At 44.6% G+C, this 27274-nt stretch overlaps 1 protein-coding gene across 2 annotated transcripts in view; it reads right to left on the bottom strand.

The window, feature by feature from the left end:
* Positions 1–27274, bottom strand: part of MBIP (MAP3K12 binding inhibitory protein 1) — a 76270-nt gene that overhangs the window by 36108 nt on the left and 12888 nt on the right. For both annotated transcript variants that reach the window (XM_073610013.1, XM_073610014.1), the window contains exons 2-3: positions 26693–26812; positions 3857–4078 (exon numbers count right to left, since the gene is read on the bottom strand). In XM_073610013.1, the coding sequence (XP_073466114.1) occupies positions 3857–4078; positions 26693–26812 (342 nt within the window). The remainder of the gene's footprint in view (positions 1–3856; positions 4079–26692; positions 26813–27274) is intronic.

Below are 27274 nucleotides of genomic sequence, written 5' to 3'. Positions count from 1 at the left end.
GAATGCCCCCGCTGCCATGGACATCCCGGAAGGACCACTACCAAGGCCGGACTCACACCACATGCCACAGCAGGCCGGAGACTCACCACTAGTCCCCGCCACCACCAACAGCAACAGCGCCGTCCGCCTCATCTACAGCATGCAAAGGTATTGGGGGGGGGGGTTGTGGAGAACTAGGATGCGGCCTCGTCCTGGGCCTGCATTACAGGGAGGGGGCTTCCAGACTTCACGGGATCAGCATCGGTGTCCGCTCAAGCGCCCACATTCGGCTCCTCCCTCTCATCCGATTTCTCCACGTGATGTGGTTGTTAAGAGCTGGTTTGAGGAGACACGGTCCCTTGAAGGCTATGCAGATCAAATGCTTCTTACAAATAGGTTCCATAGTCCAGCACTTTTAGTTGAAGTGCCCTATGCATATATAACGACATAAGACACGCATAAGGAGATGAGACTTCCAGCAATTGGTCACAGCTGAAATTTAATGCTCCACTCATTCTATAAGAACGGCTTCCAACCACTTATCTGTTGGTTCCTTAAAGGCTGGCGCTGGAGTAGTAAGCTTCCATTTCAGAGGTGCAAACAGCTAATTGGGATGTTTTTAATGTCCATAGAGAAATAGCTGGAAAAGCGAGTATAAGGGAAAGTCTGTGCAACCTCAGAAGTTTTAAAGTGATATTAAACCCTCGCTTTTTTCCCCCTCTATTTATGTTCCTTAACAGTAGTGTTACGTACACAGACTAACCTTTTTATTCATTTTCACTTCTATATGGGGTTTTTTTTAGGTCCGTTTTCCCCATTTCCAGTTCTCCTCTCTGAAGGGTATCCCCTCCGCAGCGCCACGCTCGAGGACACCTATGCGTGCATGCTCACACCACTGGGACTACATACCTGCAGAGAGACGCTGGCTGCACCTGCATGCACGGCAGCCCCAGGGGACACTGTAGCTCCACCCCCATGTTCTTCTTCCATGTTTTGCACTGAGGCAATAAGAATGCGCATACCGCTTAGCATTCGGGACATGTAGTCCCAAAACCTAAATGACATAGGAGCTGGGAGCATGGTCAGAAGAATGGAAGCTGTGGTGCAGCAAAGCAAGAAGAGGATTCAATCCGTATGTAAAAAAACTAAACATTTTGAGGCAAAAATAAGTAACGATTTAGGATGTATGTACAACAAGTAATTAAAACATAAAAAAAGATGAGCTTTTAGAAACCCTTTTTAGCTAATTAAGACAGGTTAACAGAACTAATAGAAGCAGCAGGCTGATCCTCCAGTTTCAGAGTAGTGTGCACTGCATCAATAAGCGCCAAGATTTTCTCCTTTAACCCGGGAGTAACAGAAGACTGAGACACCTTAGATATAAGCTAATCAGTTAAAGCTGAACCAAAGCCTCCTATACTTTACAGCCAAGGAAGCTGCCAGCTTAGCCTCTTGTTTGATCTGCTATTACCATGGTGCTGAACACATGATCAGTTTTGACACCAGCCATTTGATGACTTGATAGTTTGGTTGAGAGCACATGTAACTGTGACCATTATGCCTTGAATGTAATTGTTTTAAGAAAATTGCTGAGTTTACTTTAAGAACTGGAATGAATAAGAAGCTGCTATGGTTGTGGGCAAATCAGACATAGAATCTGCAAGAAAGGGTGCGGGAGCACAATTGTGGTCTTTGTAATCAGAGTCAGCAAATACCGTATATACTCGAGTATAAGTCGTTCCGAGTATAAGTCGAGGCCCTAATTTACCACAAAAAAATGAGAAAAACTTATTGACCCGAGTATAAGACGAGGGTGAGAAATGCACAGCTACTGTAAGTGGAAAAGAGGGTCAACAATGCCCATTTGCAGCATCACTGTGCCCATTTGCATGCCTCACTGTGCCCATTTGCAGCCATAGGTCCGTATCTCGGGGCCACTTAGTACTAAGGACCCCAAATTTGGTGGGTAAACCCAGTGGAACTAGCACCATAAAATTTCCAAAGCTGGGGTTTCTAGCACCAAGTGGCCCTGAGATATGGGGCCCCAAAGTTGGTTCAGAAAATGTCAAGCACTTTTCTGCAGCAGAGAATGACATTTTCTGAACCGATTTTGGGGCCCCGTATTTCGGGGCCACTTAGTGCTAGGAACTTCAGCTTTGGATATGTTGTGGTACCAGTTCCACTGGGTTTGCACACTATGGGGTTCCTAGCACTAAGTGGCCCTGAGATACGGGGCCTCAAATTCGGTTCGGAAAATGAAATTTTTTGCTGTAGAAAAGTGCTTGACTCCAGTATAAGTCGAGGGGGGCACTTTCAGCACAAAAAAAATGTGCTGAAAAACTCAACTTATACTCGAGTATATACGGTAACTGAGCAACTTGTGTCATGAAGTCTTGCATGACTGTGGTAGAAACCTCAGCCAAGCAGGAAGAAGGCCCACCAACACCTTACCGAGTCAAAAAGGACTCCAAGGATGGAACAAATTGTAAGAGCAGAGGATAGCATTCAGGTTGTAGATATCAGCAACATCAGTAGCCTTGCTGCAAACAGCCCCCAAAACTATTATTAAAATATAAGTTGGGGACATCTGCTACAGTAGGACTGTCTCCCCCACGTGTCTAGAATCAGTATGTTGTGATTGTGTGGCAGAAAGGCAACTTCTCAGATACTCACAAAACCTTGACAGGTAATAGCAGGTGAGGGTTGGATGGCTGGAGGTGACCAAGGTCTCTATAGGTGGGCAGTTGGAACAGGTTAAAGTTACACATAGTGTTTTGCAAGCAGGAATAGCGGTGGGAAGATGCTTCAATGCTGTATGGCAGGAAAGAGTACAGAGCAGGTGTGACATTCTACACAGCGGAGGGCATCAGCACTTACTCCCACAGTTATAACCCCTTCCACTGAAGAATTAGCAGGAAAAAAGGGAGTAAAAGGCACCCAGTGACCCAAGTAATTGAGATAGTAGGCCGAGCATCAGGACAAGTGAGTCAGGGCAAGTGCTGTGGTGATTCCAGTGGCTCTGGACCAGCAAAGCTTTCCACAGCAAACTTGTATCAGAGCAGAATCTGGTAAGCACTCTACGTGAAGCTCAGTGTATGAACACTTCTGAGATATCCACACAATATTTAGTCCAGCAGCGTCCAGATGTGGTATTCCAAAAGCTAGGCTGAGGATGACCACATCATACAGCTGCAAATCGAAGACATTAAGCACGAGCAGTGATGTAGAGAAGAGTTTTGCTTTAAAAAAAAAAAAAAAATTATTCAAAGAAAACAGGGTGCTTGTGTGGAGGGAAGTTAATATAAATAAGATTAGCAGAGAGCTTGTCTTGTCACAGCACAGCTCTGAAACTCTCTGCCTATGTGGGGGGTGTGCCTTTCCTCCAATCAGCTGTCACCCAGTGTAATCCAAGACTACACTGCTGCTGCTGAGTGAGGAAGTGAAAATTCTAACTCAAAGTAAGAATTCTAAAGAATATAGCAAGCTGAAGACAGCAAATTTACATGTAAAACTTATATAGGGAGATTTGTTTCATCTCTGTGTATCATCTGAGGCTGTTCACTTCACTGGGTATATGTGAGGGTTTACATCCACTTTAGGAAAAGACGTCCATTTGCCTAGAACACTAGAAAGCGTGCTGGTAGTGGAATGAGTTATCCTGTATTGGCCTGCTGTTTTCATTTGCCAATGTTCATCTTCCTAGGCAGCAGGATAACCCAAAGGTGCAAGACTTCCCGTGTTTCTCAAATGACAAGAACGAAATAACAGCAAAGCTGGCCAGAAAAAGATTAAAGATGTATTAAATTAACAATATTGGGTCTCAAAACAGATGAAGTATTAGTATTTTTTTCCAAAATATCCAAGGATGCCACCTTACCTCTGACTTTCCTGCTTGGATCTGTACGACTGCAGGATCAGTTAGACAGCTGGTGTCTGACGCTCCTTTACCCAGAATACACTTTACTGTAATTTCAGGGTCCTGTTTCATGTTCTTTCTCACATTTGCAGCACAGCTGTTTGTTCCATCACCTTCTCTGTCGACACTCTTCTCTCCCTCTCCTTTACCAGAAGACAATGACTGAAGGTGAGCTAAAAGAGGCTAAAAAAAAAAAAAAAAAAAAAAAAAAAGAAAGAACAAACACAGGCTTATTAATATAAAAGAACATGTGTGCTATTATTGATATTCTAAACATTCATACCACACAGTTTGAGTTTAATTTGAATCTGCTACACATGCAGGAAGCAGACAAACATACAAAGTGTATCTAAACCCAAAATATATTGCAGCTTACCAGTTCTTAGTTGTGGTGGCTTCATGAGTTTTCCCATGTTATGTGCAATGGTGCACTGCAGTACCATGGATTGTGAATGGCACCCGAATGCACATGCACGACAGTGCATCAAAAGGCAGGGTAATGCACTAAAATAAACTGGTTTACCAGCAAAAACGCTGTAGGTCCAGTTTTTGGTCTTTTGTGGTACGTACGTTAGGAAGCCCATTCAAATAAAAATTATTGTGAGATGTAAAAGACCTGACTAGTGTGAATAGACCCCAAGTGTAAGAACAACATGATGCTCGCTGATGTTTATTTCTTGTCTTTTTTTCTCTCATTTTCTATGTCCCCCACCCCCTTCCTTCCATAAATCTTTTGATTGAATCATGGCTTAAAGGGGTTGTAAAGTCTCCAGGTTTTTCACCTTAATGCATTCTATGCATTACCTTCTGTACTACAGTTGCCCCCAGAGCACCTGTGACAAAATATAAAATATTCCATAGACTCAACATGCCTATCAGAAAATAGCTTGGGGTGTCTACTTTCCAAAAAGGGGTCATGTGGGGGCGGTTTTGAACTGTCCTGGCATTTTATGCACAACATTTAGAAGCTTATGTCACACATCACCAACTCTCCTAACCACTTGAAGACAAAGCCCTTTCTGACACTTTTTGTTTACATGAAAAATTGTTTTTTTTTTTGCAAGAAAATTACTTTGAACCCCAAAACATTATATTTTTTTAAAGGAAAGGCCCTACAGATTAAAATGGTGGGTGTTGCAATTTTTTTTTCACGCAGTACTTGCGCAGCGATTTTTCAAACACAATTTTTTGGGAAAAAACACACTTTAATTGTAATGCACTAAAACACACTATATTGCCCAAATGTTTAAAGAAATAAAAAAGATGATCTTATGCTGAGTGCATGGATACCAAACACGACATGCTTTAAAATTGCACACAAACATGCAGCGTCGACAAACTACATATATTTTTTTTTTTTTTTTTTTCAAATATAGATTTTATTTATTTATTTATTTTTTTACAGGCCCAACCTGGGCTGAGACAATACAATACAGTACGATGCATACATACATTGAAAATGAAGAGAGAGATATTCATTTGCCTTCCTGAATAATCATATATATTAATACATTTCTTACAGTAGAAGGTCAGCAGATAAAATTCACATTTAGCATTTCTCTCTATTAGTCTCCCTTCGCCTCCTATCCCACTCGGGCAGAACCTCAGTACCAAAGAGGGGAGGGGCAGCAGAGGAAATCATAGATATACATCGGGAAAAAGAGGGATAGATAGACAAAGGGGATAAGGGGAAGAAAAGGGAGGATCTGCGAAGGTGGGGGGGGGGGGGGGGGGCTCTGGTCGGTTCAGGACAGCCTCAGATTCTATATTATCTGGAGAAGTGAGCTTATCAGGCGGTTCTAAGGGTGGTGCCTTCCAAGGATAAAATAAATTGTTGCCATATTGCCCATGTCTTTTTATATTTTTCCTGCTGGTGTCTCGCCGTTAGTACCAGGTCTTCCATTCTACTAATCTCCTCCACCCTCCGAACCCACTCCGCCACGGTTGGTGGAGTTTGCTTTTTCCAATAGAGTGGGATGCAAGATTTAGCTGCGTTAACTAAGTGTTGCACTATGGACTTTTTGTACCTTTTAGTAGATATAGTGTTTACGTGCAAGAAAAAGGCCGGGTCATTGGGGATATTGTATTCCGTGAATTTTTGGATGGTTGCTCTAATGGTGGACCAGAAATGTGAGAGTTTTGAGCAGGACCAGAATACGTGCAGCAATGTGCCCCTCTCCACCCGACATCTCCAACAAAGTGCCGAGGCGTTCGGGTAGAAGGTATGTAGGGCTTGGGGAGTTAGGTACCACCTTGTCAAGAGTTTATAGTTAGTTTCCTGTATTTTTGTACAAATAGAGGATTTTAGCGAGAAATTCACTACACGTTGAATCTGGTCCGATGTAAAGGTACAACTCAAATCTCTCTCCCATTTACGTATAAAGGTTAGATGTGTGTTGTCCGTCGGGGTAATGAGGAGGTTATACATTATCGACAGCGTCCTTGCGAGTGTACCCTCCTCTGAGCAGTAGTTTTCAAATGCCATTAGGGGTTGTGTGAACCCTTGGGGGTTAGGTATAGACACAAGGAAGTGTCTCAACTGGACAGCCGTCCAAAATGATAACTTGAAGGGGCCTGTTTGGTTGCTTAATGTCTCCACGGATGGCCATGAATCTCCTGTCAGAAAGTGTCGTGCTTGTATGCGTTTTAGGCTCAACATGGCATTTTTAACCTGAGGGTCTAGACCAGGAGAAAATTGCGGGTTTCCTATAATTGGGTAGAGTGGGGAGCTAGCTGATGATAGTGACTGCGTATGGCAGGTTTGTGAGCTCACTCGGAGTGTCGTCCCTATCAGTGGGTGTCTTTTGTCTTGTATTCGAAGGTGTTCGTAGCACCACAGAGCTCCCTGCAGGGGTATTTGCACCTGGGCCTGTTCTAGGTGTGTCCACAATTTAAGGTCTTGGTGGCGACACCAGTCTATAATTCTGCCCAGGTGTACTGCCTGGTAATATTTCCTCACGTCCGGGACAGCGAGGCCCCCGGAAGCTTTGGGCATAGATAGGAGTGTGCGAGGTAATCTCGATTTCTTGTTTGCCCAAATGAATTTATGGAATTGACTGTGTACCTTTCTAAAATATGATGTGGGGATCGCGATTGGGAGTGCTTGTAACAAATAGAGGTATTTGGGTAAGATGCTCATCTTGATAAGATTGCATCTCCCGAACCAGGAGTGTAGGCCTTTACCCCAAGACGTCAGTATGTTTCCTGTTTTAACTAGTAAGGGTGGGAAATTCAGTTTAAAGATGTGGTTAAGATTTGCTGGGACCAAAGTACCTAAATATGTCAGAGCTGTGGATGTCCATTTAAAGTTAAAACTAGAGCACAGTGTTTGCCGAGTAGGTCGTGATAATTCTATACCCATGGCCTCTGATTTGTGGTATGTTAATTTTAAGATTGGAGATATGTCCAAATTCCCTAAGAAGATTTGGGAGAGAAATTACTGGATTTGATAGGGAGAACATCAGGTCGTCAGCATATGCAGAGACCTTATATTGGGTCTCTCCAACCTTTAGGCCTTGGATATCTGGGTTATTTCTAATTTTACTTAAGAACGGCTCTAATGTGAGGGCAAACAGTAGGGGGGACAGTGGGCAACCCTGTCTCGTCCCGTTTTTAATTTGGAAGGGGTCCGATAGAATTCCGTTCACTTTAACTTGAGCTGTGGGGTTATTGTATATCTGAGTGATCCATCCCAACATCTTTTCTCCCAGTCCTATGTGTCTGAGGACTGTAAACATATACTCCCAGTTAACCCTATCGAATGCTTTTTCGGCGTCCGTGTTTAGGAAAACTGAGGGCTCATGGGTCTGGTTGGCTATGTGTATCAAGTTTAGTACTTTGATTGTACTGTCTCTAGCTTCCCTGGTGGGGATAAAGCCCACCTGGTCTAAATGAATTAAAGATTGCATATGATGGGTTAGACGGGACGCGAGGATCTTTGTAAATAGTTTGAGGTCTGTGTTTAACAAGGAGAAGGGTCTATAACTACTACATATTAGAGGGTCCTTGCCCTCTTTTGGAATGACCGTAATGTGCGCTCGTGTGGTATCATGTAAGAATGCAGTTTGGGGTCCTATTGCATTAAAAAAGGATATCATGTGAGTGTTAAGGGCGGAGAATAGCGTTTTATAATACGGGAGGGTAAGGCCATCTGGTCCAGGGGCTTTATCAGGTTTGGCAGATTTGAGTGCTAATGTCAATTCTTCTTGCGTGATTGGGGAATCTAAATCCGCTATATTTTCTGGTGTCAGTGTGGGAATCTGGCTGGAGGACAGATATGCCTCCATCCTCGACTGTGCTCTTGGTGTGGACGGTAGGCTGTAAAGAGTTTCGTAATATTCCTTAAAGGAATTAGCTATCTGACGTGGTAGACTGACTTTTGTATCAGTTGCCGTTTTGATATGGGGGATGTATGTTTTCATTTTAAGATCTCTAACTGCTCTGGCTAGTATCCGTCCACATTTGTCTCCCGACTCATAAGTAGTGAGGCGACATCTTTGTAACGTTGCCTTAGCCCTATATCCAAGTAGGTCATTTATTTGACTGCGGGTGGAGTTTAGTTCGGCTTCTACCAGTGGGTCTGGTGAATTTTTGTGTTGCGACGCAGTGATGTGAAGTTTGTTAAGAAGTGTCTCTAGCTGTTTCTCGTTCTCTCTTTTTATCCGTGCGCCGTGTTTTATGAATATCCCTCTGATAACCGCCTTATGGGCCTCCCATATCGAGCCTGGGGTGCAGTCAGCTGTCGTGTTTGTATGAAAATAACCTGTCAGTTCTCTATTCACTTCTTCTAGGACCTCCGGTCTCTGCAAAAGGCTTTCATTGAGACGCCAGAAGGGAGCTCTATGCGTGGAGACTTCCGACAATGCGTAGGACAACATTATCGGAGCATGGTCTGACCATGTCCTCAGGCCTATAGTCGATTCCTTAACAGCATGTAGTTGGCTATGGGGAATTAGGAAGAAGTCTATTCTTGAGTGTATTTTGTGGGGGGGTGAGTAGAACGTGTAGTCCCTCTCACCCGGGTGGTGGAGGCGCCACACGTCGATGAGTTGGTGTTCATGTAGGGTTTTGGTAATGTGTTTACGGGCTTTAATCGATATAGAGGACGATCCTGAAGAAGTATCTACGTTAGGAGCTAAAGGTGTGTTGAAGTCTCCCCCTAGTATCAGTTGGCCCTCGCAAAATTTGGCTAGTTTAGAAATGGTGTGTTGTATGAAATTGTCCTGGTTTTCATTTGGGGCATATATGGTCGCCAGCGTCAGGAGCTTATCTCCAATTAGACCCTTAATAAATGTGTACCTGCCCTCCCTATCCACCATAGAGGCCTTAAGGGTCCAGTGTATTTTACTTGACAGGAGGATGGAGGTCCCTCTAGATTTAGTCCTGTTAGTAGAGTGGTATGTCAGTGGGAAGGATCTATTTTTAAGGACTGGCAATTTGTCCTCTTTAAAATGGGTTTCCTGGATGAAGGCCACGTCAGCTTTGGCTCTTCTTAACTCGTTCATAAGAATACGTCGCTTCTCCGGTGTGTTAAGGCCTTTTGCGTTTACCGAAAAAATTTTCAGGCTGTCCATCTTCAACCAGAGCACTAGACGGGGTGGGAGAGGGGAGAGAGAAAGAAAATTTAAAAAAAAAAAAAAAAAAAGGGGGGGGGGGGGGGTGGAGGGAAAAGGGGTGTCGGAAACTGGGGATAAAAACCTAGCTGTTGGTAAGTTGTATTAGGTCTCTATACCGTGTCCTTAAAGGCACTATATTGTGTCAGGGAAAGTTCAGCTATATCAGGTCAGTAAAATGGGAGGCTGGGAAGAAGGGGGGGGGGTAGGTAGGGTAACACTACTGCAATCTATTAGCTTGCTTTTACACGGCTCTACGAACCTCAGTCGAGAGATGTGCTGGCCTATGTGGGGGAGTGACTGGAGAGGGCGAAAGAGGGGTGCTCCCGACCCATCCAGACCGGCCCGGGCCCTAGGAGATACATAAGTAGTCCCCGTGTTTTTCATATGGATTAGTTTAGCAAGTTGGAGCATATATGTCTCGGGCAGGTCTAGGCCATCTAGAGACAGTGGAACGAGGATCTCGGGCTGCAGATGCGTTTCGAGGGCACGCATCCAAGCAACAGAACCCCCGGGGTTTCATGCAGACCTACTTAAATGTGTTGAGCAATGTAGTTATCAAGAGCTGGCCTAGCACCTCTATTCATCAAATTTAAGTATCTGTCTGAGTGGATTCCAGCTCTTCATCTTACACTAGTTATCAGGAAATCTAAATAGGTATTGTATGCTCAATTTATCTCAGTTTAGCCTGTCATTTACTCTAGAATGATTATTTAAACTGGCCAGCTGGTCTGGCATGATAAAGCCTGTGCACTAATATTCAGAAAAACATCATCTATTCTCATCATCTTATACATCTATGCAACCTGTGGTATAGAGATATCTAGAGCATTGCATCACTTAACTGTGCCTTTAGCTGTAATAGAACGTAAACAAAGGAAAAATAGAAATCAGTAACAAAATCCTTGTAGTAGAAAAAACGTAAACCATTCTCCGGATCTCTCAGTGGATTAGGAGAGTGGGGGGGGGGGGCTTCATCATTTCCCGCGGCAACCCAGGTGGTAAAAAACTACCCACTTCAGCATATGCAAACATTGGGTTCACCCCTTCAGCCCCCTCCCTCAGAGCCCCCCGGGGGGCAAATCCCCCAAATCTTCTAGGCTCACCCGTCTCTTACACAGGGGGAGGGTGAGAGCTCGGTGGTAGACAGTTATATAGGTGGCTGAGCCAGTCCCTATGCATCTCAAACTCTCTCTTTTCAGAGGAGTGGGGTGTAATCATCCCTGCAGCTTTTTTAAAGTGTTCCTGGTAAGGGACAGGCAGGCTTTTGGATCAATCGTGGGGCGTACTTTGTTCTCGGTCAGAGGGCATCTCAACAGGCAGGAGAAAAACAATAAAACTGAGCGTCCTGCCTCAGGGGAGAACAGTAACCCCTCATGACTCACGTGTCCCATCTGGTGTTGGTGGACGGGATCTCCGGCGTTGCCTCTGCGGCCTCGGCTGAGGGTTCATCTGCGATGAGTGTGGGCCTGGTCGTCCCCCCGTTTGGGGAAGGAACCTCAGCCAGTTCGGTATCCGGATGGGGGTTGTCTCCAGAAATATAGAAAGGGCCGGTAAGTCCCTCTGAGAGCGTAACTGGAATGATCTTTGTCCTCTCTTGAAAAGCACTGAGAGTGGATATCCCCAGCGATAGGTGGCTCCTTGTCTGCGGGCTATCTCTAGCACTGGACGCAACATAGCTCTCCTCTGTAGGGTGGCTCGGGAGACATCAGGTAGAATTTTGACCACCGCTCCATCAAAGTCTACGTCTCCTGCCTCCCATGCTCTGCGGATGATTATTTCTTTGTGGGAATAATGATGAAGGCGGCAGATGACGTCTCTCGGTCTATTAGGGTCTTGCGATTTTGGACCCAGCGCTCGATGGATGCGGTCAAACTCCATATTTTGAGGGAGCGAATCACCTGGAAGCTTGCGGAATATAGCGATCGCAGTGGCAGCTAAATCTTCAGGTCCTGTCGCTTCTGGGAGGCCGCGCAGACGAAGGTTGTTGCGTCTGCTGCGGTCCTCCATTTCTTCTTGGTGTAGTTGGAGCATTGTAGCAGCGTCCACATGAGCTTCTTGGAGGTGTTCTAATTCTGAGACCCGTTTTTCCAGGGATGTCACTGAGGTCTCCCCCGCCGTCAGTCTAGTGGATAGTGTGTTCAGCTCTCACTTCACTTCCTGCATGTCTTTGCGGTGTTGTGTTTCCAGGCATTCAATGAGGGATTCTATGTCCATCTTAGTGGGGAGGGCTTTGAGCAGTGCCCATAGCTCCGCTTCTCCTCCAATGCCTCTAGAGTTCAGCAGGGGGGTCCCCGATCCGGACTGCAAGGCCGCCGGAACATCCGAGTAGGAGTCCGAGTCCATTGAGGCAGCCGGAGATGCCGATCGATTCCCTTGTATGGCGCTCGTCTCTCCACGCGCTTCCGCCATCTTGGGGTCCGGGGTGGGAGTCCAGGGTTGAGTGAGAAAGTGGTCGATAGTTCCCCCAGAGTCTCTCTGTCTGGATGATTTACCTCTCCCCTTTGTCCTCCTTCTCCTCGGGTACATGCCTCGCACTCCGGGTAGGTTTTAGAGCATAGTAGGCTCGGTCAGCCTGGATGAAGCCGGGAGCTCAGAAGCACAGCGTCCTCACCTCGCCATGTCCAGGCCACGCCCCCTACATATATTTTTTAAAGCCTTTAAAAGTTACTATTTTAGATTTACAGAGGTGGTCTACTGCTAAAATTACTGCCCTCGATCTGACCTTTGCGGTGATACCTCACATGCATAGTGCAATTGCTGTTTACATATGACACCAGACTGATGCTTGCGTTCGCCTTTCCCCTATGATAGCAATAGGTAGTGACAGGTACTCTTTTTTTAAAAAATTGGGGTCTATTAGACCCTAGATTTCTCCTCTGCCCTCAAAGCATCTGACCACACCAAAATCGGTGTGCTAAAATGCTTTGCCAATTTCCCAATTGCACCGTTTATATCCGGCGAAAAGTCATGAAATGCTCATAGCTTCCGGTTTCTTAGGCCACAGAGATGACTGAATACGCTCTGATCAGTCTGATCAGCTCTATGGTCAGCTGGTGGAACCACCGGCTGCATTCTCAGGTTCCTTGTTGGGACAGGAGAGCCAGAGAAAACCATGGAAGACGGTGGGGGGGGGGGGGGGGACGTTCCCTCCCACTGCTTATTAAAGCAGTCTGGAGGCTAATTAGCTGCTAGGGTTGCTTTTACATGAAAGCCAACCGCTGGCTGAAAAGAATGATATCAAGATGATACCTAAACCTGCAGGCATCATTCTGGTATAACCACTCAAAGTCCCGCAACATACCAGTACGTTGCTGGTCCTTGTTGGGCATACATTGTAATGTTCTTTTTTTCATGCAGCCTGTGGGGCTGAACGAAAAAAAAGAGATTGACCGTGGGAGTACCGCCCTTCATCCACCCACTTCTAATAATGGGCATATATGCACCATTTTTTTTTTTTTTGTTTTACCTGTGGTGGTGGAGTCACGGCTTTACGTATCGTGGGAGCAAAAGCTGTTGCTGTCAAGATAAACAAACCCGTGCTGCAGCTGAATGGCCCACCTGATAAGCAAATGATGGTTAGCAATAAAACAAACATTACAGTATAACATACCATACCTGCAAAGCAAATACAATAAAACATAGTAAAAATAAAACAGAGAGAGAATGACAGATATAGAACAATAGTGAGCGAACAGTAGAGAGCGAACATAAGAGAGAGAATAATAGAGAGAAAGAAGAAAAATACAACCACAACTATTTTTGGCTTTTTATTTTTGTTGTGTTTTTTTTTTTTCACTTTTATAAAAACTAAAAAAACTGTAAACTGAACGTAGCAGATGGCCATCACATCTTTCGAGACCCCGAGACCCTGTGTACGTGTGCCTAGGATTGTGTGGTGGTGTACCCTACGCTAGTACTCAACTAGTGTGTGGTAGCGTTCGAAACAGTCACCAATGCAAAGACCAGGTTGGCCAGGACAGGAGGGACAATAAAAGCGGGTGTCACACCTAAATCAGCGCTTTCTACAGACACAACATCTTCTTTGGGGGTTTCTTTGGGTAGGGGTACCAGAGAGGACATGCGGAAAATGCCTCTCATGCAGCCGGTTTACCGCATTTGCGTTGGGAAGTTGGGCCAAAGCACCGTCTGGAAACAGAAGGGCTGTGATGATCTCTTCCTGGAATTTAAGGAAGGATCCAGTTCGTCCTGAAGCTTTGTGTAGCACAAAAGCATTCAGCAAAGCCAATTGAAATAAATATACAGACACTTTTTTGTACCAGCGTCTGGCCTTACGGGCAATTAGGTATGGCGCCAACAACTGGTCGTTGAGGTCCACCCCTCCTATATTAAAGTTATATTCGTGGACACCAGTCGCCGTAGGAATTTGGACCGCCGTGTCTGCGTGAAGGGAGGACAGAACGAAAACATTCTTATTATCCCTCCACCTCACAGTGAGCAAATTATTACATCTCCAGCAGGCTCTCTCCCCCAGCCTAAGACGGGAATCTACAAGCCGCTGGGGAAAGCCCCGGCGATTAGATCGCACGGTGCCCAATGCGCCAATTTGACGATCAAACAAGTGACTAAAAAGTGGCATGCTTGTGTAATAATTGTCCACAGACAAGTGGTACCCCTTTCCGAATAAGGCTGACACCAAGTCCCACACAATCTTACCAGCACTGCCTATGTAGTCTGGGCAGTTCTCCAGCTCTATGTAAATATCTCTTCCCTCACAACCCATAAAACTATATGCATAGCCTGTGGCCCCGTCACAGAGCTTATACATCTTGACCCCGTATCTGGCACGCTTGCTGGGAAGATACTGTTTGAATAACAAGCGGACAGAAAACTTAATCAGGGAGTCATCAACGCAGACAACTTGATGAGGAGTAAACAAGGCTGCAAAACGTTGGTTGAAGTGGTTTACGAGGGGCCGAATTTTGTAGAGCCGATCAAATTCAGGGTCACTCTGAGGACGACAGAGTTCATTATCGTTGAAATGCATGAACCGCAAGATCTGCTCGTATCGGATCCTGGTCATGGAGGCAGAGAACACAGGCGTATGGTGAATTGGGTCATTGGCCAATATGACCGCAAATCACTCTTTTTAGTTAAGCCCATGGGGAGGGATAGACCCAGGAAGGGCTTAAATTCAGAAACCGTAACAGGTTTCCAATCTCTGGCAAGGGTCAGCTGGGGATTAGCGGCGATGAATTGACCAGCATATAAATTGCTTTGGTCCACAATAGATCAATAGAGATCTTCGGTGAAAAACAGTGAATAAAAATCAAGTGACATAAAATTAACCACTTCCACCTGAATTCCGTGTTGGCCAGTGAATGGGGGAAGTACGGGTGCTGCAGAAGTGGTGGATTCCCAATTAGTGTTTGCGAATGCAGCAGGAAGGGCGCTATGGGCTCGACGGGCCTGTCTATGTCTTCTTCGTGGTGGTAGCGGGACACTACTCGTGCTTGCCACCTCGCCAGCTTGAACTGCACTTATGGAACTCGCCATGTCACCAAGTGTTACTGCAGTGCTGGATGTACGACCAGGATGTACTAGGCCGCTGGTGCTTGCCAGTTCACCAGAAGGATGAGCGGTGCTAGTACTGGCTCTCTGCTCCATACGAGGGACCTGCGGTTCTTGCACCTCAAATGTCAAAAGAAGAAGAAGAGCGGGGTCTGGTACGCCTGACCTCGGCAGGGACCACAACTCTGTCGTCAGAGCTATCTGTCAGGGTGCCGCTGCTGTGTACAGGTTCGTATTCTGAGCCTGAATCTGACAGATGAGTGACTTCCTCTTCACTATCTTTCATGCTCAGAAACGTGTAGGCCTCTTCACTACTGTACCATCGATTTGAAATTTTGGTCTCTAAATTTACTGGTACAGTAGTGAGACTCACAATAAAAAAAAGCACCTGACTGTCAGTGACTGATTCAAGCGCTACCAAAAAAAACTGTTAGCGTTTGCAGGGATCAGGCCTGACGCTGCGAACGCTGCAGTTATGCGTTTTGTGTTTTGTAAGTGACAGTGATAGATTGATACTGCACTTGGGTGGGCTGAGCGGAGGGGTTAAACGCAGGTGCTAGCAGGTATCTGAGCTGATCCCGCTAACACTGCATTTTTGGGAACCCTAAACTGCTGGGGACGCTAATTTAGTTCTGATCAGATCAGATATTGATCCGTTCAGACACTATACTATTAAGGGAGGCGTATGGTGTGTGCGTGGGTGTTAGCGCTACTGGCGCTAAACTGACGCTGCCTGGGGAGCCGCAGACCCTATCGGACGCTAAAACCTAACTTGTGATCAGGGGGTTAAACCTTTATTGGGTGAAATACGGCAGATGCCCTGATGCTATAAAAAATAAACTAGCTAAACTGCATCACCCGTGACACCTTTACAGTGATCACTGGTGACAGGGGTTAATCAAGGGGTTAAACTTTTATTGGGGGGGGGGTCCCTAGACCTATCTGGGCCTAGGGTAATTAGTCTTAACGCTGATTTTTTTTACTAATGACACCAGTACAACGATCAAAAAACAAAAATCTGAATGCTGTACTGGGTGACACAGTGACAGGTGGTGAAGGGGTTAACGGGGGGGGGGGGGGGGGGTGATCGGGGGGGTGTGCCTACGTGACCTGGTGTCAGTGTAGTGTTGTGCAACTCACTCTGAGATGTCTTCTCTCCTCGGTCTGGAATAGAAAAGACAGACACGAGAGATGACATCACTTCCCCTGTCAGTGTTTACAGTTACACAGACAGGGGAAGGATCTCATTCGCCAGGAGCGATCACCAGGTCCAGGCAAGATTTCATTGGCCTGGGGATTGATGGGTTCTGGATCGAATCCGATCATCCTGATGTAACATGACGGCGATTCCCCTGCCCATGCCATTCTGCCACAGTACAACAGTGGCGGCTGGTCAGCAAGCGGTTAAATAACAAACGAACCTTTACAATCATTTTAAGACTGCGCTACCACTTATTCTGGATTGGACATGAAATCGGTCATTATTTCTGAGCTCTCAAATATTTAAAAGTGTTTACAAGGTAAATTTTTTTACTAAAAAAAAAAAAAAACACCATGTCATACCTGCTCTGTGCAATGGTTTTGTACAGAGCAACCATGTTCCTTCTCGGGTCTCCTGCCAGAGTTCCTGGCTCCTCCTGTTTATCCACTGGCCCCATAGGAGGCTGCTTCCTATGGGTTCACTCATGCAGGATCGCTCCTGAGCCCCACTGCCTGGGTCCATAGACAGCGGGGCATGGCCCCGCCCCCTACTCAGGGATTTTGTTCAACAGCAATGAGAGCCAATGGCACCTGCTGCTATGGATCTGCCCTGTGAGAAGGAACAGAGCAGAGAGCCACTGCTCTCATGGAGAGCGCTGGATCTCGATGGAGCTCAGGTAAATATAAGGGAAGCTTTGGGGGTAGCTGGATAAAGGAGGTTTTTTTTTTACCTTCGTGCATAGAATACAAAAAAGGTAACCACTTTAAAGGAGAAATACTGCTTCTTTTCCACCCAGGATTTAAAGTTTATAAGACGATTATACGTGACAGCAGCAACAGATTTCATGCCATATGCAGAGACATACATGCCATGGCTGAAATTGCTGGCTTACTTTGAACGATGCTAGTTGCTTGGCTGTCTCTGACATCAGTCAATGACTTGGAACAAGCATATAACAAGCGAAGTCTGAACTTCACCTCCCGATACCTGTTGTATACACAAATCCACTGCATCAGCATGATGGCTAAGCAACTAGCATTTTCACAACAAAAAGACAGTGATATTAACTTAAACTAATCAGTATTAATGGGAGATTTCATTCTATTTAGCAGTGTGCTGTCATTGCTAGTGCCGCAAAGAGTCATTTTTGTATCTGGTATTCAGTTCTGCAATCACTCCATATTAATATGCCCATTATTATGCTAGAAAGTGAGCATGAAAGTCTAACTCTGATACTCTTATGCATATCTTTAAGAAGTAATGCTCCAAGAGTATCAGAATTACGTATCTCCTGCAAACACTTACAAGCATCAGATTCTTCAGAAACAACAGTGCCAATACTTGTAGGACTATTCAATTTCTTGGCCATCTTTGATTATACTCATGACAAAGGCCTTATGTACGAGTATACATTATTTTATACTGTCAGTTTAAGTAGTAATGGATCAGCCAGGATTGTAACAACTTTTTCATTCTTTGCATCAATGCTTAATCCTGGATATGCATGGACACAATGCATATTGTGTTACAAGTATCACTTATTGCCTTTCTCCGTCAAGGTTACAGTAGATGCAGATTTTTTATGAGTACGAAAACAAGTGTAAATCAAAATGGGCATTCAGTTGTTTTGGGTCCAGGAAAATAACTTATGGCAAGAATTGCATTTTTCCCAACTTGGCAGTCATTATAGGTGTATACAGTACCGCCAGGTTTATGAACAGAAGCTGGAACTTGGCCATATTTCATCAACGCACTGCTTAGCCTTTTGTCTGCAAAGCATTTTCCTAAACCTACAATATAATTAGCCCATTTTCTTATACATGTGCCAATATAAAGGATCAGACATCATCAAGAGACTCTCATTGTACTGTAGCCAGCGAGTGAAGTTTCTAGCTCACTTATTCACTACGATTATCTTAAAGTGGAGAGGCTCTTTAAAGCCAAGTTCATCTTTAAGAAACAATAATGCACATGGTTTTGCAGAAAAAAAAAAAGAAGAAAAAGAAGAGCAATTATTATGATCAGGCTCCCGCATTCACTTCCTACAGCTCTCTGTCTGTACCTCTGTACAGACTATCAGTTACTGAGCAACCTTAAATGTCAATGGACTACGAGTGAGCTGATCAGTAACGGGAAGGGGTCATTGGGCAGGGTGCCTAGCAACATGTTACACCCTAAAACACAGGTGCAACATGTTGCTAAAAAGGTAGAGAAAAAGTCTAAGACCCCTTCACAATGAGCCGCCCCGGGCGTCAAGCGGTAAAGCGGCGCTATTCTTAGCGTCATTTAGCGGCGCTATTCTTAGCGGCGCTATTCGGCCACTATCGGGCGGTTTCAACCCCTGCTAGCGGTCGAAACGGGGTTAAATCCGCCCGCAAAACACCGCTGCAGCGACGCTTTGCTGGCGGTATGGCGGCGCTGCCCCATTGTTTTAAATGGGCAGGAGCGGTGTATACACCGCTCCTACACCGCTGCAAAGAAGCTGCTGGCAAGACTTTTTGTGACGCCCTGCCAGCGCAGTGCCCCAGTGTGAAAGAACCCGGGTTTGCAGCGGAGGCTTTTTGCAGGCGCTATTTTTAGTGCTGTAGCGCCTGAAAACGCCTCCAGTGTGAAAGGGGTCTTACTGTACTTTGGCTCCAATGTAAAGCCCACCTCCAAATGAAATAGTTACGTTTCCACTCCACTGGGCCTTTTGTAGGCAGCTTGCCTGGCACCACACAGCGTCTCTTCAAATTTTAATCTGGGAAATTAGGTATCAGGAAGCCGAGACCACCTCTGACACTGCTTACAAAGTTTGAGCTCCAAAAGCATTGCTTCTACAATGTGTACAAACCAATCAATCCTACGATTCATTTTCCTTCCTCCTTGCCATTGTGCACAGCACATTCATAACAAAAGATGTATCAGGCAGTATACACATACAAATTCTGAGGTGGTGAGGGCATCCACAGGGAACTGAACAATTTTAGAGTCACTGGGCTGGAGACATTACCCTTATTGAATTCAGCCTCTCTGGCACACTGCATACCAAGAAATAGTTCTCCCCCCCAATCACAACCAGGCAGAAGGATTTCAGCAAGGGCACACACAGAATTTACAAAATCCAGCTGCTCATTTGAATTTCCAGGTCCTCTTTAAAACTGGAGTTCTAGCTTAAAATTAGAAATTTTCCTCAGTCAGGGCCAGTTCACACCATAGAAACGCAGTCCAGATGTGTTCCAGATGCTTTTCTGCAGGCACGTTTTTAAAGCGTTCCAGTGTGTTTTTGATGCAGTCCGGTGCATTTTTCCCCCCTCATTTTTCCTAACCTTAAATAAGGACATGTGTGTTCCAGCGCGTTTTTTGGTGCGTTTTTGATGTGTTTTACAGTGTTCCAGTACAGACCAGTGCAGGAAAAATTCAGCAGGCTCTACTTTTTTTTTCTGGCACTGGAACTGCAAGCATTGGAGTGAACTATGCCATTGTAACACCATATAACCCAATTTCCATACTATGCTGTATAGTTACTTTTGGATACGTCCTCCAACTGAGTCACCAGGCCCTCTATAGACCAGCATGCCACGTGATCTCTCCAAGACGGGTCCTCCCCTGGGATCTCCTCAGTTGTCCAGCTTCGTCACACAGGACCGACAGCTCAGGACCATTCCTCGGCCGCGGTGGTAGGCTCCAGACAAGCCTCCGGACCCACGTCTGCGCCGCTGTATCATGGGCCTCCCGATCGGAGGACCACGAGGTAGCTCCTTAACGCATACCTGTCGGCAAGGAGGGCCAGCAGGTGGCTGTAAAACGAACCCCAAAATATGGCGTCTGTCCCATAAATACCCTCGCCCAGAATGCAACTCGGAGGACCACCTCCACCGAGCGTGCCTCCGGGACAGAGGAGCATCCATACGCTTCAACACGTCTTTCCAACCCTGACCAGTGGTAATAGCGACACCCACCGGTCAGCACGGAAACACACACAACGTCAGCCAAGCTGGAACAGAAGCAAACTTTAACCTTCCTAACGCACAATTTACTAAATTTACCTAACATGCGATAGATTGCAAAACTACCAGCGCTACATGTAGTCATTACAGAACTGTAGACACATCCCATAATTATATATTATACACACTGTAGTCTGCTGTAATTCAGTATTAGAAATATTCCTCCTCCTGCTGCAGCTTTATGAGATCTTTCTAACAGTAATCAGTGCTTGTATAGTGTATGAGAACATCCCTATCCGCACCACAGAAAGAAAGAGCCGGGCCATGCTGTTTTATTTCAGCATATGACACAAGTAAATGTCGGCATGAGAAAAACAAATAAAAAAGTGCAGCGCCAACTTACTAATCAGTAACACAATAATGGTGGAACCCTCTAATGTATGGAAATCTCAATAAGCTTCAATATCACCACAATACCGGTCTCTGTGATATGTAACATCACATATAATACACAAAATAAGACATAAAAAATGACCACTGCTTATATGCGCGGTCTCATCACTGCCCATAAGTGCAGACTTACCAGTGCCATGCGTGCGGTCTCACCAGTGATATGCGTGTGGAGCAGGGATCGTAGGAGACACAATCCTAGGTAACAGAGCAGAGATCTGTGACAGATCTTGTATATGAACACCGTAATGTCCCACCTCCCAGACCAGTGTGCTGTCAATCACAATACCGTTCTGGGTTATGGCAATCAGTGTACACATACAAGATCTGTCATAGATCTCTGCTCTGTCACCCGGCTTGTGTCTCCTACACTGACACTGCACTGACAGATGACAAGCAGGCAATGGGGGGGTTGGGGTGCGGTGCTGGCAGGAGCGGAGTTAAAGCACTGCGTCGCTTTAACTGACAAAATGCGTGGTCGTGCGTACCCAAACAAAATTTTTTTTTTCCCCCACAAATCGAGCTTTCTTTTGGTGGCATTTGATCACCTCTGAGGTTTTTATTTTTTACGTTACAGAACAAAAAAAAAAGCGACACTTTTGAAAAAAAAAAAAAGTAAACTTTTTTTGTACTTTTGTGCTATAATATCCAAAAAATAATAATTAAAAAAAAAAAAAAAAAAAAAAAAAAGTCTTCACGAATTTAGGCCAATATGTATTCTACATATTTTTGGTAAAAGTAACATTTATAGAGCGATCAGAGATAAAATTAGCGACTGATTACTGTATAAATGTCATTGGCAGGGTAGGGGTTAACACTAGGGGGTGATCAAGGGGCTAAATGTGTTCCCTCACTGTGTGGGGATGGGACTGACTGGGGGAGGAGGAGACATATCGCTGTTCCTACTTAGTAGGACACACAATCTCTCTCTACTCCCCTGACAGAACAAGGATTTGTGTGTTTGCACACAGATTCCCGTTCTGGCTCTGTCAGGAGCGATCGTGGGTGCTCGGCGGACATCGCGCCTGCCGGCCACGTGCATTGGCTCCGGGGACACACTGCGGGCGCGCGCCATATCGATTTAAAGAGCCAAAATGTACAACGGCAATTCGCGCAGCCGTGCCAACCTGCCGCAGTAGAACTGCGGCAGCTGATCGGCAAATAGTTAAGGGGGAAAAAAAATAAAATATATATATATATATATATATATATATATATATATATATATATATATATATATATATATATATATATATATATATATATATATATATATATATATATATATATATATATATGTGCGCAGGAGATAAGATAGCTTGCTACTGTGTTACTTTTTGTTTTGGCTTAAAATTTTACATTGAATTCTCACGGAGATTGTCTGTCAGAGGGATCATTCAGTGAGGAAGGCTTCAGACTAGCTCCCAGTCATAGGATCTCATGGGCTGTGCACAGAAGCCGAGTAGGCGCCCAAGGTTGGCAACTGGTTATTGGTATCCTCAATTTAATATTTGGTAGCACACCCCTTGGAAAAAATAACTGAAATCATTGCTTCCTGTAACCATCAATGAGTTTCTTACACACCTCTACTGGAATTTTGGACCACTCTTTCACCAACTGCTCAAGGTCTCTCAGATTGGAAGGGTTCCTTTTCCCAACTGCTGCTTTGAGATCTCTCCACAGGTGCTCTATGGCAATGTTTCTCAACTCCAGTCCATTTTGTCATGTTACAACCAAAAACGTAAATGGCCCAGTCAAAGTCCAGACCTAAATCCAATTGCGGATCTGTGGCAAGACTTGAAAATTGCTGTTCAGACGCTCTCCATTCAATCTGACAGAGCTTGAGCTATTTTGCAAAAGAAGAATGGGCAAAAATGTCACTCTAGATGTGCAAAGCTGGTAGAGACATACCCAAAAAGACTTGCAGCTGTAATTGCAGCGAAAGGTGGTTCTTCAAAGTATTGACTCAGTTGGGCTGAATACAAATGCGCGCCACACTTTTCACATATTTATTTGTGTAAAACTTGGAAAACCATTTGTCATTTTCCTTCCACTTCACAATTATGTACCACTTTGTGTTGGTCCGTCACATAAAATCCCAATAAAATACTTTCTAACACATGAATGCGCTTTGATCTAAACCATTCCATTGTAGCTCTAGCTGTATGTTTAGGGTGAACCTCCGCCCCAGTATCAATTCTTTTGCAGACTAACAGGTTTTCTTTTAAGATTGCCCTGTATTTGGCTCCATCCATCTTCCCATCAACTCTGATCAGCTTCCCTGTCCCTGCTAAAGAAAAGCATCCACACAACATGATCCTGCCACCACCATGTTTCACAGTGGGGATGGTGTGTTCAGGGTGATGTGCAATGTTAGTTTTCGACCACACATAGCATTTTGCTTTTAGGCCAAAAAGTTTAATTTTGGTCTCATCTGACCAGAGCACCTTCTTCCGCATGTTTGCTGTGTCCCCCACATGGCTTCTCGCAAACTGCAAACGGGACTTTTTATGGCTTTCCTTTAACAATGGCTTTCTTCTTGCCACACTTTCATAAAGGCCAAATTTGTGGAGTGCAAGACTAATGCCGCGTACACACGAGCGGACTTTACGGCAGACTTTTCCACGGACTTTACGACAGATTTTCTGAATGGACGGACTTGCCTACACACAATCCACCAAAGTCCGTCGAATTCGTACGTGATGACGCACTACCGGACTAAAACAAGGAAGTTCATAGCCAGTAGCTGCCCTAGCGTGGCTTTTTGTCCGTCGAACTAGCATACAGACGAGCGGACTTTTCGACCGGACTCGATTTCGACGGATTGATTTAAAACATGTTTCAAATCTAAGTCCGTCCAACTTTTGAGAAAACAAAGTCCGCTGGAGCCCACACACGATCGAATTGTCTGACGAAATCCAGTCCGCCGGGCAAAGTCTGCCATAAAGTCCGCTCGTGTGTACGCGGCATTATAGTTGTCCTGTGGACAGATTCTCCCACCTGAGCTGTGGATCTTTGCAGCTCCTCCAGAGTTACCATGGGCCTCTTGGCTGCTTCTCTGATTAATGCTCTCCTTGCCCGGCCTGTCAGTTTATGTGGATGATCATGTCTTGGTAGGTTTGCAGTTGTACCATGTTCTTTCCATTTTCGGATGATGGATTGAACAGTGCTCCGTGAGATGTTCAAAGCTTGTGATATTTGTTTATAACCAAACCCTGCTTTAAACTTCTCCACAACTTCATCCCTGACCTATCTGGTATGTTCCTTGTCCTTCATGATGCTGGTTTGTTCACTAAGGTCCTCTGACAAATCTCTGAGGGCTTCACAAAACAGCTGTATTTATACAGAGATGAAATTACACAAAGGTGAACTCTATTTACTAATTTGGTGACTTCTGAAGGCAATTGGTTCCACTAGATTTTAGTTAGGGGTATCAGAGTAAAGGGGGCTGAATACAAATGCCCGCCACACTTTTCAGATATTTGTCCAAAATTTTGAAAACCATATATCATTTTCCTTCCACTTCACTCACAATTATGTGCCACTTTGTGTTGGTCTACCCTGTTTCCCTGAAAATAAGACCTAGCGTGATTGTCGGTAATGGCTGCAATATAAGCCCTACCCCCCAAATAAGCTCTACCCTGTTTCCCCGAAAATAAGCCCTACCCTGAAAATAAGACCTACAAGGACTTTAACTAGGGCTTATTTGGGGGGGTAGGGCTAATATTGCAGCCATCACCAACAATCACGCTAGGTTTTATTTTCGGGGAAACCGGGTATCACATAAAATATATTTACAGTTTTGGTTGTAACATGACAAAAATGTGGAAAATTTCAAGGGGTATGAATACTTTTTCAAGGTAGATCTGGACTCATTGCTGGCCAGTTCAGTAATCTTCAGCGCTTTGTTTAAACCATTTCTGGGCGATTTTTGGCATGTGCCCTGGGTCATTGTCCAACTGTAAGACCCATGGCCTTTGACGGAGACCCAACTTTCTAACACTGGGCCCTACACTGCACCCCAGATTTCTTTGGTAGTCTTCAGATTTCATAATGCCATGCACACGGTGCATGGGCTTTACCATAAAGCTGTAATTTTGTTTCATCTGTCCACAGCACATTCTCTCAAAAGAATTTTGGCTTCCTCAAGTAAGACTTTTTCGATCACATCCAGGGAGGTTAGCTACAGTGCCATGGGCTGTAAACTTCTTGACAATGCTGCGTACAGTGGACACAAAAACATTTCGATCTTTGGAGATGGCCTTGTAACCTTGAGATTTCCATGCTTTTCCACATGCTTTTGTTCTCAAATCCTCAGATAATTCTTTGCTGTTCTTTCTCTTCTCCATGTCCCATGTGGAACACAGACACACACACAGAAAGGTTGAGTCAATTTTCACCATTTTAACTGGTTGCCGGTGTGATTTCTATATTGTCAGCACGTTAATTGATACAGGTGAGTTTAATTACAAGTTACAGGAGCATCACAAACTTGGAATTCAATTATTTCTTACAAATTTTAGAAGGTGCCAATAATTTTGTTCAGTCCATTTTTGTAGTTTTGCGTGGAATGTGTCCGATTTGGCTTTTTGTTTCTCCACTTTTTTGTCTCATACCAATACAAACAAAATAAACACGAGAATCCCTAAACATTTGTAATAATTTTCTGGGCGAAATGGTGCATTATCTGACAGAAACGCAGGGATGCCAACATTTTTGGCCATGACTGTATATACTCAGCGAAGTGACAAATCTCAGATGACACACAGAGATTAAATAAATCCTCCCGAGTTGTACCTGTTTTTTCTACGGCCATCTGTCCTTCCCAATCACCATTTTAACACTTGGTGCTGGGAAAACCTGTCAGACTCATCCAGACAGCAGAGGAATGAGGCAGCAGAGAGAAGTCATTGGGTTGGAGCTCCCCAAGAAAATATGAACACCCTTTGGGAGGTGTCAGGCGCCCAAAGATGCCGATCACTAAAACGGCCTTTCCTAATGGAAATATATTGTTCCATTAGTAGAAAGTTATTGAGTTAGGCCTACAGGAGTGGGATTTTTTATGTTGTCATTACTTGTAAATGGACCACTTCCACAACCTTGCAATGCCTTTTTGATATGGCTTAAAGATATGCCCGTTTCAGCCTCACCTTCTTATTATGTTTTCAACCATGCTTTAAATGCAAATTTAAAGTGCAAATAGTGTGTCCGTGTTATACGCCGATACTGCAATTTGGGCTGCCTAGGAGGGAACGGGGAGGAGGGCGGGATGAGAGCCGTCAGATTACATACAGCGAGAACCTCCTGTTTAAAAAGCGGCCTCTGTAATAGGAAGTCCCATCTCCTGGGCCGGCATTGGACCAGTGTTCTGTCTATCATAGAAGCCAGTCCAGGAGGCGGGACTTTGTACTAAAGAGGCCGCCGAGTAAACAGGAGATTCTCGCTGTATGTAATCTGACAGGGCTCGTCCCGCCGCCCTCCCTGTCCCCTCTGAGGCAGCAGTAATCTGAGGCGAGGCTGCATTCGTGGCAATGGTGAGGCAGCAGATGGGCATTGATCAAGCTGCATTGATGGGCAATTGTGAGGCTGCAGATGGGCACTGATCAGGATGCATTTGGGCATTGATTAGGCTGCATTCATGGGCAATTGTGAGGCTGCAGATGGCAGTAATTAGGCTGCAGATGGGCACTGACCCTTATTTTGCTTCAAAGTTCTTTATTTAAAATTTTAGTTTTTTTCCTGAAAACTTATCTCCTAAAATGAAGGTGCGTGTTATACGCCTGTGCATGTTATATGCCGATAAATACAGTAAATCATGAAGAATTTTATTGCAGCTAAATATTTCATGCTACACTTAGCGAGAACAAAGGGAGCCTCCAGTAAGTAATTATAAAACTCTTTATATAATGTTTACAAAATTAATATTAGAGAGGCAATGAAGGCATGTTTTATTGTTGGAAGACAACAATGAATTTGCTGCCATTCCACTATAAATATAATCCACAGCATTAGTGCTTTCTGACGGGTAAAAAAACAAAAGACACAATTGTACAAAAAAAAAAGTAGAGATTACCTGCAGATCAGATACATGTTGTTGAAGAACACTGCACAGGAATGCAGGGCCCACATCTGCAAGGCACTGGATCTTATCCCAGTTAATAGTAAACCTCACTGCATCTTCAGGCTGTTGAAGCTTGGAAGAAAAACAGAAACAAGTTAATCTACATTTTAAATAGCTGAATTTACATACTCTACTTGCATGGCTCATATCAGCCAGATGTCTGCATAGGGAATGCTGAGCAGGTGTCAGTTAACTATTTAAAGGCATTAAATGAAAATGCATATTTTTTTTTCTTTCAAATATGTCTTACCAAACAATGAAAACACACATTTTAACCTACAACGTTTCAGATATGGTCTATATGGTTTGGCTATTCATCTGTCTGAATATCCACTTCAGCTCCAAAAGATTTTATCCTCCTTCATGACCAGGCCATTTATTGCCATTTGGCACTGCGCTACTTTACCTGGCGATTACTCGGTCATGCAACACTGTACCCAAACAAAATTTATAAAACATTTTTTGCCACAAATAGAGTTTTCTTTTGGTGGTATTTGATCACCACTCTTTTTTCTTTTTTTGCGCTATAAATGA

The sequence above is a fragment of the Aquarana catesbeiana genome, linkage group LG13 (assembly GCF_042186555.1).
Source record: "Aquarana catesbeiana isolate 2022-GZ linkage group LG13, ASM4218655v1, whole genome shotgun sequence".
Classification (NCBI taxonomy): Eukaryota; Metazoa; Chordata; class Amphibia; order Anura; family Ranidae; genus Aquarana; species Aquarana catesbeiana.
The sequence above is the reverse complement of the archived record's forward strand: the minus strand, read 5'-3'. Positions and strand labels throughout refer to the sequence as shown.